This window comes from Beta vulgaris, chromosome 8 (assembly GCF_026745355.1).
Source record: "Beta vulgaris subsp. vulgaris cultivar EL10 chromosome 8, EL10.2, whole genome shotgun sequence".
Lineage (NCBI taxonomy): Eukaryota > Viridiplantae > Streptophyta > Magnoliopsida > Caryophyllales > Amaranthaceae > Beta > Beta vulgaris.
The window spans coordinates 21,162,341-21,175,798 of record NC_079209.1 but is presented as its reverse complement, the minus strand read 5'-3'; the positions used below and the strand labels follow the sequence as shown (position 1 = coordinate 21,175,798).

The following is a 13,458-nucleotide window of genomic DNA, read 5'->3' as shown; positions in this document are numbered from 1 at the left end:
CTAAAAGTTGCACTTACAAACAACAGATTGCGATTTACTATTGTAACTAAAACCAGAGGACAACATCAAGCTAGACCTCATAAAAAGCGTTGTATCATTGCTTTCACCAGAGGACACATATCAAGACATTTTACATGGCCAAATATAATCAAGACATTCATATCACCTTTGGTTGCCTATGTCATTTTTAAACTAAAACTGTACATTTTACATGCTTTTGCCTGCACAACAAAATCGATGATGCTCTAGTATTCCAGGCAAGAACTCTCGGAATATCCGGATTACATGCACAGGGGAGAGTCAACAAAATCTCACTGATGACCCCTTGAAGTAAACATATGGTGTATTCCTGCGTACTTTCAGCCTTCCAACAAGTCTACCAGAAATTCTTCTCTAACAATTTATCGAAGACAAGACTTGATTGAGTATCAGTCGCATATCCAGTATATGAGCTATGGTTCCAAGTGTGCTATGTCGGGAAATTGGCAACAAGCCAAATGTATAGAGAGCTTTCCAATTCTGAGCAACTATATGTTCATCATGTTTTGCTAGCTGCTGGATTTCTACCAAACTGAATGATCATTGGCTTCCCTTTGAAGACGTAGCCGTTTACTAGATTCTGCACACAGCAAGAAGAGAATCAGTATTTCAGGCAATGCTTGCGCGTCTCACAACACCGACCCAAAACTCGATGCTAGAAGATGGAAATATAAATAAGAGAAGAAATCAAGGAAAAAAGAAATTCCATAAAACAGATTTGAGTAATTTGACTTATTAATCAGCATGCTTTTTAATATTCAGTGTCCCAATCACCATGATTGCCGGAGAAGGTCATCAAGGAGGAACAATGATTATTAGTTATCTTACTTAGACTATGATACTCATGTTGGCCACAGGTAAGTGTAAAAATGTCTAGCTTATCTCTTTTATGAAAGTTTTCCATAAATTTGGCCAAAGTTGAAGTGCCCAAATATCCAAACCCCATGTTGGAGTGTTGAAGACCCGATATCGGTATTAGAAAAAAAAAAATGAAGATTCTGGTCATACGTAAACATCTTGTTAGGTCAGACCTCATTGCTCAATAGAAGAGCAATGATGGATTCAGCATCAACTCCACCAAAATACTAAGTACTCCCTCTGTTTCTTTTTTATTTACTCACTTCACTTTGGGGGAGAACCAAGGAGGAACTAAAAAGGTGGAGAGAGAAATTACAAGTTGGAATATATATCTGAACTTCTAATCCTCTCCCCACAATTACTTAAAATCGCCCCAAAAACAATTAAAATTACATTTGTAACCTTTTCATCACAAATTTCAGATCCAGCACCACCACCCCTCACCTCCTGCCATCCCCCCACCAGCATCCCCTTCTCTCACCTCAAATTTCAGATTCAGCCTTTCTCTCACCTTCGCTGGCCTTTCTCTCACCTTCGCCGGCCTTTCTCTCACCTTCGCCGGCCTTTCTCTCACGACCATCGCCCTCTCTCTCAAGTCTCACCTCCTGCTAGCGCCTTTCACTCACCACCATCGCCAACCATGGCCAGGTAAATCTCGAAAAAAAATTTGAACCATGGGAGCGAACGTCTCGCCTGGACATTCACTCCATGGCCCGCACGTCCAGGCCCGACATTCGGGCCATGGGTTCGCCCCCATGGTTCAAAAAAAATTTCAAGACTAGGTTGGTGTTGATGGAGGTGGCAGGAGGACGTAGGTGATGGCGGGTGGTGGGAGGTGGTGGTGGGGGTGGTGAAAAAAGGAGAATGGTAAGACAGTCCAATAAAATAGTCTCGGGACTATTTTAAGTAATTATAGGGCGATGTTTAACAATTCCCATATTATATTAGTAAGTGGACCACATGGGTAAAAAAGTGGAAAAAGTAGATATGACATGCTAACAAAAAAAAAAAAACAATGCGTAGATTAAGGGGGCGTTTGGTTAGAGGTATTTTGGAAAGGGTAAGGAAATCTACTTACTTAATTCCCTTGTTGTTTGTTTCAGCTATTTAATGATTCCCTTTACCCACTCCATACCCCCAAAGTCCTCTACTCTCATTCCCCTAACCCCCCCCCCCCCCAAGGTTTCACTTACCCTTTCTTGATTCATCTCCTTGACCATCCAACCACCACCACTCAACCACCACAACTTAACACAATCACTACTACCACCCAACTCTTCCACTGCTCACCCAACCGCCACCACTTGAATCCGCCACTACCACCCACGTGAAAATCACCCACTACTTGAGATTTGCCACTACCACGCACCACCTAAACCACCACTCACCCCATGAACCCTAGAAAAAATGGAAGATTAAAGAGGAAGGGAGTGGCGATAAAAGGTAAGGTCCAACGGCGAGAAGGGGAGGGGAGGATGCGACGGGCAGTGGAAAAGGGGTGGCCACGGCGGCAGCGCTGCGGGAGGGTGAAATGCGATAGGCTTGGGCTATGGTTGACTGATGGGTTGCGGTTGCGGGTTTGAGGGCGCAGTGGCAAAGGGAGGGGGAGGGGAACGGTACGTCAATACGGTGGCGGAATTGGGTTCGGGAGTGGTGGCGGCAGTACTGGGGTGGGGAGAGGTGGCGGGGGTTATAGAAAAGAGAGGTGCTATGGTGGACTGGTGCTTGGTGCTATGATGGATTGTATAGTAAGAGGAGGAAGAAAGAGAAAGACAAATGTATCAACCAAACAACTTTTTAATCTAAGGGTTTTGGTTTCCTTCCCCCCCCCCCCCTCTACCCCTTTCTTGATTCCATTCCCTTTACCCTGGGGTAACCAAACGCCCCCTAAGTATAAACGGATCAAAAAGGAAAGTATGTAGATTAAAAAGAAACAGAGGGAATAATAATCAAGCATATTATTCAGGAGACAGGACACACATAGTTCAGGTATATATTTCAAAACATGGTACAGATTTCAAACATGATTTCAGATTTGTCAGTTACGAGGTGAATTTTGAAATTACATACAAAAGAGCTTATACTTACTAGAGCATGATGTGCTGACTCAACTGATGGAAATGTCACAAATGCTTGCCCCCTCATTCTACCCTCCTGCAAGGTAAAATATTTAACGTGGTCACAAATATAAGAGCGCCAAGCAAAAAAAAGCCAAAGAACAAAACAAAACCAAAAGCGAGGGAACAAAAGCATAGACCATCAAAGAAAGACGTAAAAACAAATATAAAGTGCACCATTCAGGTAATTACATCTTCATATAAAAAATTTGCAGGACTCAAAAACAGGGACAAGACCACATCACTGATTCACTATAATGTTCGAGCAATTCCAAATCCGACTACCAAAGATGTCATGCCAAAAACCATGACAGACAGACGGAATAGTAATCATGAATAGACATGAAACATAGATAAACCAGCTCAATTTGAAACTTGTCGAAATCACCCAGTACAATTGGTGAGGGGTGATATAGGAGTGAGAAGACTAGAAAAGTTACAACTGACCTGCATTAATTTCACACTAAGACTAGCCTTAGCAGCATCGACACTCCCAAACAATGACCCTGCATTGATTTACAAAAAGTAGATCTATTAGAATTTACTAGTTATGAAGGCACAGATAAGTAGAAATTACACTGCCTTAAATTTCAGAGTTAATAGTGGTAACCCTCTTTTCTAACACACTTCCTGTGTTCCAAATTACATGCAAGGCTTCTCCTTTTTGGAAGTTCCAAATCAATTGCAACATTACTTTATTTAGTAGTGAATTCTCTCTATCTATCTCGTCATCACATGGGACCCTCTTTTTAATTTTCTCTATCTTTTTCCTTTTCACATGCATTCCGAAAAACTTGCACCTCCCCCTAAAATTGCAACTAATTCGGAACGGAGGTACAAACTAATTTGTGCCTCCCTGCACATTTCAACTAAACTTGTGCCTCCCAGCACATTACTACTAAATTTATCTCTCCCCCCCCCCCCCCCGGGGGAATTCACTGAGGATGCTTCAGCAAAGGAAAGCAAATTATGAGAAACATTCACAAGAACAATCCCAACTATGGTCAGCCTTCTCTATAATAATCCCAACAGTGTTGGGTGCCTACTTAAGATGACTTGAAAAGACAAATTTAGAAGTTCAAAGGATGATGAATCCAGCTTTATTTGGCTAGACAGGGGAAGGGGACTAGAGAGAAGAAGAAAAACTCTAAAAGAACGATACATAAAGTAACCAGTAACATGGATCTAAATCTCGGAATCAGTTGCAATCGTGGTAACGGTCACGGAACCATTTCCGCTGGCAATGCGGATGGTTTGCTGTAAGCTTAAAACCTTCACAATACTTCGCGATGCAGTGATCCAACAGAGGCTTAATAAGATGCCAATTAAACAATCTGCCGGTCAATTGGGATTATATTGGGAAAAATACCCATCACAGTTAGACATTATTCTAACAAACACCGCATTGGCATTATTATGGGAAGACTGCCCATAGTTAGGAAGATTCTTGTTAGTTTTTCCAATATTCATGATATTCCACCTATAAGTAATCTGTAGTCCTCACCAAAAATGAAATAAAAATCATCCGGAACCACATCCTTTGCCAAGTTCTTTATGTACAGCACTGAAGCAGGATTTCCAGCAGCGTAATTCTAGCAATCCAAAACAACGTTAGCAATATAGATTAGCAGTCACTAACATAAAACATTGAAGCTGAGGCAGTCAATATAGTCAACTAAGATATAAGATCAGAAAACTGGATGAAAATTCAGCTCATCAAACAGGTCTGATTCCACAACTGCCTTATGACGCTTTTGCTGTTGGGCACATAGACATTAGGATTTAGAAGAAGACTTTAGGATAAAATGGAAGCGCCATTAAGATTTCTTGATTCCGCTTCATTCCTATTGGAGCCATGGCTACACCTTGATAACACCGCCAGGGTGGCTTCTACTTCTAAAAGGCTATGAACTAGATAAGAGTCGTCCGCGACAGTTTCATAGTAAGTGATCCCATTATTATCGACTATTTGAACTTCATAAAATTAGTACTCAAAGGGAGATCTAATCAATAAAATTAACCACAGTTTTTATAATTCTAGAATCTCCACCATTTTTGGATTCTGATTTTACAGGCCTCAGCTGCTTGTATGTTATTTTCCTTCCTTTACTTTAGTTACACATATGGTTTGTTTTGTTACATGGTCAATATCCAAAATTTTGGAAGATTTATTCCTTTGCATGAGATAGCTGGTAACTGGTTATGTCATCTGGAATGGAGGACATAGAAACCCAGTTATGAGAGGACAGAGATGATGGAGATTGGAGAAATTAGAAGAGTTAAAAGAGCTTGTTTGGCTATTCTTTACAAAATATGAAGAATAAAATGGTCATTGTTCTACTATGTAACAGTATCATAACCTCAATGGCATCATATTGAATTCACACCTATAAAGAATATATCATACAGAAACACCTTAAAATATGGCATCATGTATGTGCATAAGTGTGTATGGTTAAGCAGTTAAGGATATCACTTCAGAACTTAAGTAAAATATTCCTTGCCTCCAGTAATATCAGTGCTAGACTACAAGATTTAGTTGAACCATTGATCCACAAACATCCACTTATCAGAGCATGTTATTCAAATTAAGCTCATTTGTGAAGCAATTCAAATATCTTGGTTCAACTAACTAAGGGTGCATTCTCTTCATCTGAATAACCCTGAACTTATCTGAACTGAACTTATTGGACCTGAACTAAACTAAACTTATTAGATCAGATTCAACTTATTGGACCTAATTGGAACTTATTGGACCTGATTGAAACTTATTGACCTGATTGGAACTTATTAAACCTTATTGGACCTGATTGAAAATTATTAGATCTATTTGAAACTTATTTGACCTTATTAGACAAAAAAATTGATGAGTAATAACATATATTACCCCGAACGTAAATACTACCCCTCAAAATTTATTATGAAATAATAATTATTAAAATTTTTCCTTTAAAAAATTTATTACTATTAATTTCGTAGGATCTTAATTTCGTAGGATCTTTCAAACCTACCCAACCACAAAAAATCACATGTTAGGATCTTGATATGATTCTATGATCCAACGACTATACGATCCGATCCTATCATTATAAAATCATAAAGTAACTTCACATATTATTTCTCCTATTAGATTTTGGTTTACTTCAATCTTATAGTATTGAAAAACTATCACCATTTGTTAATGAAATAAGTCATTATTAATTTGTTTGAATTTTCAACATGAGTTTCTCACCATATTCTAACATAATAATCTCTATTTTACAGAATTCTAGAATCTTACAATCCAGTGATTCGATCCTACCAACCTCTACGATCCAAAGTAGGATCTCGATCCTGATAACATTGGCTAATAGTAATATGAATAATAAAACAATAAACAATAATACAAATATTTAATAAAATAATAGACAATAATACAAGTATAATACGATATAATCATTGTGGTACTTTACTTAAAATTCTAATAATTGCATAATCAGCTAATAGTGATATGTATAATAAAATAATGGACAATAATACAAATGTTTAGTAATCATTGACTATTTTGACCTTATTGAAACTGATTAGATCTTACTGGAACTTATTAGACCTGATTGGAACTTATTGCCCTGATTGGAACTTATTGCCGTGATTGGAACTTATTGCCGTGATTGGACCTGAATGAAACTTATCTAAATTGAACTTATCGGAACTGAACTTATTGGACCTTAAACTTAATTTATTAAAGTGAAGAGAACGCATCCTAAGATGCAGCAGCAGCAGCCTGGTTCACAAGTAGCTAAGAAGAAACCTAGTTCCGTACACATGCAATCTATGAACTTTAATTTCATGCGGAGTGCAATCGATCAATAAATAAAGCTATAGTCACAGTCAAGCAGTAGCACACAGAAATTAATTAAATTTAAAAAGATGGAATTGGTTCATGAAGTTCCGTCACCCAAATAGGAGTTTTAAAGTATATAATTCACACACCCACATAACTCGTTCCCCAACACACTCTAAACCTATATATTGGTAAATTCAAACATATATATTGGTAAATTCAAAAAGGGGGAATATTGAGTGTCCCCGGTCATATATACAACATATTATGCATCAAAATTAACAACGATAATAAATTACACAAGTACAAGCACAACAAGCACATGCATACAAGATACGAAGGTCCTAAAATGGTATTAATGACTGCTAACAATAGTTTAGGAAATAATTTGTTGATCCAAACTTCTCAATTCCTGAAAAGTCCTTAACTTGATTATGTCCATACATATCCAAACACCAAAAGTACATACCTTGAACATTGGGAGTGATAGTATCTCCTCGGGGGGACATTTCTGACTTTCTATTTGACCAATGGTTGCATAAGGCACATCTGCAATCTCCAGCTTTTCAGATTCTTTTACCGTGTTATCAACATTAACCTCATGCTTGACCTTTTTGGGGGCTATTCTAATCTGCAGCCATGGAAAGCATGAAACTTCAACGAAATCCATAAAGGGGAATATATTACGTCATATCGTTTAGTGAAACAATGAAATGGACCTGTAATACAGAGTTTTTCTTCTTTATTATTGGAATTTCCTTTGGAACCAATGTGGCAGGTTTAAGTCCAACAGCCTCATGGGACACATCTTTATCTATGCCAGGGCCAACTATAACTTCACGCTTGATCCGCTTTTTTGGAGCTTCTGCTTCATCATCAAGCTCCTGAAGAAAATCAAAAACAAAAACTACACACTTGTAATCTCTAAATGAGTTGACATGTACTTCATATGTTAATCTCTGTGGAAAAAAGTTCCTCCTTGTTTCAAGGCCAAGCATTTAAATTTTTCAATAGTTTGATCAGGTCCCTCATTTCAAATTCAACCAAAGTAGGCAAGATTTTTCCCTGTTTACTAAGTAAACTTATTATAGTTTATATAAGCAACTCCATTTCCAATTTGGGTTCAGGGCAAAGACCATAATTCAAATCATCATGGTGGTTATAAAAAATATGATTTAGGTAATGCTATTTCACGCCCACATGGACCAGTCCCATTAACAAGAAGATTCGAGCCATATCAGCAACGTGCAAGGATCCTCAAAAATCTGTGGTATATCACTTGGTCCTTGAGTTCAAATTGCATATTTCATCTTGTTGGAAATTGATCGTGTTCATGTTGTGCAATAAAGCAAACATGTCAGCATCTAGTTATACGCTTGAGTTTCCATATTTATGAGAATGAATTGATTATTCGTGAGTTGTTAACCTTAGAGAAAAGCTAGCATTTGTTTATAGCGCATTGGTTCTTAGTTAATTGAAGTGAATTGGCTTAAGAAGTGTGTATCTAATTGCCATGTTGACGAGCTTATCATTCAATCACCTCCTAACCCTTGCCCATCGAGGCATGGACTTAACCAAGGGCATAGGAGCACTTCTATGCAAAGAACCCCCCCCCCAGAAACCATAACCCAGATGACATTGCAATAGATGCAACAGTAAATTACTCAGTGCAGATAAGGCATTCCACAAACACAGTTTAGATTCCTAATCATGCAGCATCTGGCAGTGTGTACTAATATCATCAAAATTAGTACTAGCAAAATTCAGGTTAGATCAGAAAATATCACCTCATCAGAAGATTCCATTTCTGACTCATCACTGGACAGATTTCCAGGATGAGGATGCTCATTTACTGAGGGTAATGGTGGTGGAGGTGGGGCTGGTGTAGATGGTAAAGGGGGAGTGGGAAGTGCCATACGAAATGGAGCTGGAATGTTCATTTTGTTCATCAAGTGCAAGACCTGCAGGTAAAGAGTGACGTAAAATATGATTATCTGCAAACGATCACTTTGAACTTTGAAGAGAGATGCTAAGGAGCATAATTTTGAACCAGAACCTGGGTATAGAAGCGCGGAACAGCAATAAGAGCATTAAGAATATTGGTCAGTATATTTCCGTCTGGTGGAGGATAAGCATACCTATAACAGAAATAGGGCATATGATTAAAACATCAGTTTAAATATATCACATATTCTCTATGGTTCTAAAAAGGGAGAAAAGAGAGCAGGAAAATTTAAGCCCGAACTTCAAGCAGACATCATACTAGTCTCTTCCAAGTTTTGCAGAGCATTACAGCCTTTTCAAAATTAATTTCGAGGCATTATCACAGACGCACTATCACTGTATCACACAGACACTATCAATACTGACGGTAATCTCATTTAAGAATTAAGATACACCAAACACAAGGTCAATGAAATTTCCCAATAACAAGTTAGGGTGCTTTTCAATTCAGAGATTATATACCCAACTCAGTGATGACATCCTAGAGAGCCATGGAAGAGAAAAGTAGTTAACACTGTGTTTGCATAGAGAGAAATAGAAAGGAAGGGAACTGGAGGATTCAAATTCCCTTGTTTGGATGATAATTAGGAGGGAAGGAAAAGGAGGAAATGTGGTCTAGATTTTCCCTGTGCTCTCACTGTTCCTAATGGAGGACTTGTAGTCTTCCCCCTCATGTTCCTGTCCATTGGATTTAATTTGTTAAAGAAAGAGGGAAAATGTTTATTCCGCATTATTTTCTGTCTTTCCTTACACATTAGGAAAGTTAGTTATCTCCCTCTCTTCCCATTTACTTTATTATAAGAGTATTTTCTCTGACTCTCCCTCCCTTCCTCTCCCCCTCTTTTCCCTCCCCTTCCTTTCCCTTCAATCATGCTATCCAAACAAAGGCTAAATTTGCAGGTGCTCCCAATAGCAAAAAACAATTCTGGATGTGCTTCAGTAGCGAAAGGTAATACAAAGATCACAAAACATGGTTTTCAGGTTAAACAACTTTGTGTGCTCTATGGCAGAGAGCAGTACCCACACCATCTGCAAATTTAAGGTAGAGCATATTGAAGGAGACAGCAGAAGACATAAAGGACTTGAAGTTGAATACTACAAAGAAGAATGAAGCAGATAACAGCATTTTGCTTGGCAGAGCCAGTTTCTGTTAAGAGGATTGTGAAAGTTATTCAAGGTACAGCTAATTCAGTAATTTCTCTAGTCAGGAGAACTGAGCAATGAATTCTACCTAGATGTCTATTACGTAAGAGATTGAGTAAGCCACGTAAAACTTTTGATGGGAAACCTGACATATATTTGAGGTGGTGTTAACGTGCACTCTTGATCTACATTTAAGCACATGAAGTCCTTTATGCCTGAAGACTCCATATAAGCAATGCCAGTAAGAAGGCCTAAACCTAGGAGAAATGTAGTTCTTCTCTGCTTCTACTGTTCCTGTGGCTATATGATTTGCTGATTAGCCATCAGTCTCTACTTTGTTAATTTTGGTATAAACTTTTTTCCTACTTTTGTTTATCCCTGAGAATGTTCAGATACTGATTTTAAGACAAGAAGCATTTAGTTGGAGGAAGAAAAAATATAAAGAAGGTGAACTAAAAGGTCCACTAGAGTCAAGGACACATAAGAGAAAAAACAAAAAGAGCAACAGGTTTAGACAATACCAAAGGATGCCCCACAAGCACTAGCCTAATGAGTAATGAGAGCTAAAAACATGACCTATGTTGCTCACACACGGATTGAGTGTCTACTCAGCTATGGGTGTCCAAGTATCCGACTGGGTATTTTGTAGAAAAAAGACAAGTTTTTAGTTTAAAATGAAGTATCCAAGTGAAGTGTCGTGTCGGACATGACACGACGCCCGGTTTTTAAGGTAAATGAAGGTGTCGGAGTAACATAGAACATAGAACATGACCCCTTGGACAGATAAATTTCACCAGAAACTTGAGCTGGCAGATAAAATCCTTTCAACCCAAATCTCCCAAAAATTTCAATAAAAAGAGCTAATCATCACAAAATTTCATTCCCTTACACCTCCCTTAACCCACACAATGATCCGAAAAACATTTCAGACACATTAGCTGAACTTGGACTAGTTCATCTAAGCCTGACGATAGTCAACTTCTGCTATAAGTAGACTGCTTCCAATGCAAGAACAAATGACTAGTCGCCCCTTCTTTTGTTGGCGATAGTCAACAACAGTTTATCTTGCCTGGAACAAAGAGCTTTTGGCTTCTATGAAAGCAATTAAATCACAAATATGTAGAGGTCAAGTGAGGACCAGAATATATAACAACTGATACCACAAGGCAGAAGCAATATATTGGATGAAGCGAATTAATCTATTTAATGATATAGATTGTAGAATAAAAGCAATGAGGGCATACTGTAAATGAGGAGGAAATGGATAATCGACTCCGAGCTTTTGAGCAATAGGTTGAGCAGCAAGCAGGGTGGGTTGTTGTGCATCTTTATGTGTTGGGTTGTGTAAAAGATCCTTATTTGAGGCAGTCCCGTCCCTAAGCCAGGGCAGGAGGGGCGGCCGCCCTGGGCCTGGGGATGACAGGTCATTCATCCCTGATTTCCAGCCACAACACTTGAAATATTGATCTGATGAAATTAGACAAGAACAAGTGAACACAAATATGCGTATCTACAAATTGTAACATAAATTTTCTTATCATTAGTTCCATGAAACAAAGATGAATTAACAAGTTATACCAGAAATTCGAATCATAAGTTTATAACATGTAAATTATCCCTAAAAACATGAAATAACATATATGAGATAAAGAAAAAATAAGTTGAATTCATGAAACAAACAATAACCACCGCATAAAACCAATCGCATGAATAATCACATGAAGTAGATCTTAAAAATCGCAATTCCATACAAAATCCGCAACAAAACAAGTACATTCATCTAAGGAAGAAAACAACAACCTGGAACGAGCTTCTGCAATTAGAGCTTTTGGAATTTGCGTATGAGTGACGAGTATGAGAGGTTCTAAAGGTTCTAAAGGAATTGAATTTGCGTCTTTTGGAGTGTTACTATAAGCCTGTACCTATGTAGTTTAAGATTTTTCTTTTGATGCAAACACCCGAAAATGTAAGACTCCAGCAGATTTTTTTTTTTTAAAAAAAAAAAATTGATTTACGAGTTTATAATAACTTATTGTATTGAAAATTTGTTATGACTCTAAATATTATGATATAGATACGGTTATTATTTTTAGTCGGTTCTCTCTATTTTATTCTCAGTTCAGTTATAAGCAGTTGGATTCAAGCTCTATTTGGCATGGTGTAAAATGTTTTCCATGAAAAATAGTTTTCCTTTTCCTCTTATTTTCCATTGTTTGGTATGCTAAGGGGTGTAAAACAAGTTTTCTATCAAATCAGCTATAGGTGGAAATTATTTTCCTTTAGAAAAGAAGGAAAAATACACTTTTCGCCCTTCTCCTTAGCCACCTTTTACTCTCCTCTTGTCCATCCTCTTCCCTCCCCTTCTATTTTTCTCTTTTTCATAACTTCTTTAGATTGAACCAAACAAAAAAAAAATTAGCTTCACGATTGGATTTTTCATGTAAAATGTTTTACATCCAACCAAACGGAGCCTCAATTCCAATCAATTATGTTGAGTTCCTAATTTATCTCTCTGATAATAAAATAATGATAATTATTATTACAATTACGATTATTTTATTATTATTATTATTATTATTATCATCATCATTATTATTATTACTATTACTAATATTGATATTGCTATCACTATTATTATTATTATAGTATTATTATTATTATTATTATTATTATTATTATTATATATCTACCATCTACTAGGAGTTGTTGTGCTTTAAGCATATTAGCAAGACTTACAAATATTTCTCTCCTTAGCTAAAGTTGTTCTTTACACAAGTTATGATGGTCTGTCAACAATCAAGATCCTATGTATGAAATGATTCCCCGATTCTCCCCCTAAATGCAATGGCACCCGTTTAAACTTTGTTGCACCAAATCTTTATCCATTCTACATAGGCACATATCTTATTTAATGGAATTTGATTTAAACAACTACATAAAATACGATAATAACTAAAAGTTCCACAATGAGTTTCACATATAAAATACAATAATAACTATAAGTTCCACATATAGAATCCTCATAAACATAAAATAACTAAAAGTTCTAACTTAAAAGCAATACACCATAAAGTCACACAATGTTAAATAGATTATCCTTCACAATCATCTCAATCATAAAACATATTATTAGCATCCATAGGCATCTCTGGCCTATACACATCATCATTTGAAAATGCACAATGCCTCCTCAAGAAATGAAGTGTGCCGTTATCATTACGCAAAGAGACGAAAATATATTATATTATTGAAAACTATTATTATCATCAATTATATTATATTATATTATATTATATTATATTATATTATATTATATTATATTATATTATATTATATTATATTATATTATATTATATTATATTATATCATATCATATCATATCATATCATATCATATCATATCATATCATATCATATCATATCATATCATATCATATCATATCATACTATACTATACTATATTATACTATACTAT

General features: G+C 36.8%; 1 protein-coding gene across 3 annotated transcripts; it reads right to left on the bottom strand.

Moving 5' to 3' along the window:
- Positions 1-71: 71 nt before the first annotated feature.
- On the bottom strand, positions 72-11,944 carry LOC104884555 (U11/U12 small nuclear ribonucleoprotein 65 kDa protein). 3 transcript variants are annotated; one of them, XM_010669230.4, is made up of 10 exons: positions 11,785-11,944; positions 11,229-11,451; positions 8,894-8,975; positions 8,625-8,798; positions 7,557-7,721; positions 7,307-7,468; positions 4,519-4,606; positions 3,462-3,520; positions 2,986-3,051; positions 72-619 (listed from the first exon to the last, which is right to left on the bottom strand). In XM_010669230.4, exons 2-10 carry the CDS (start codon positions 11,414-11,416, stop codon positions 539-541), a joined length of 1,065 nt encoding a protein of 354 aa, XP_010667532.1. In that variant the 5' UTR covers positions 11,417-11,451; positions 11,785-11,944; the 3' UTR covers positions 72-538. The 3 variants fall into 3 exon arrangements, with proteins under 3 accessions (XP_010667532.1, XP_010667533.1, XP_057247030.1); XM_010669231.4 differs by having other exon boundaries at positions 11,229-11,437; positions 11,785-11,943; XM_057391047.1 differs by lacking the exons at positions 3,462-3,520; positions 4,519-4,606.
- Positions 11,945-13,458: the final 1,514 nt, after the last annotated feature.

Excerpts from the sequence above, each read along its gene's own strand:
- LOC104884555 (XM_010669230.4), bottom strand. The coding sequence starts at position 11,416 with ATGAATGACCTGTCATCCCCAGGCCCAGGGCGGCCGCCCCTCCTGCCC. Across the intron at positions 7,722-8,624 it reads AAATGGAATCTTCTGATGAG|GAGCTTGATGATGAAGCAGA; the intron begins GTGATATTTTCT and ends GATTTTCTTCAG. Across the intron at positions 7,469-7,556 it reads AGAAAAACTCTGTATTACAG|ATTAGAATAGCCCCCAAAAA; the intron begins GTCCATTTCATT and ends CCATGGCTGCAG.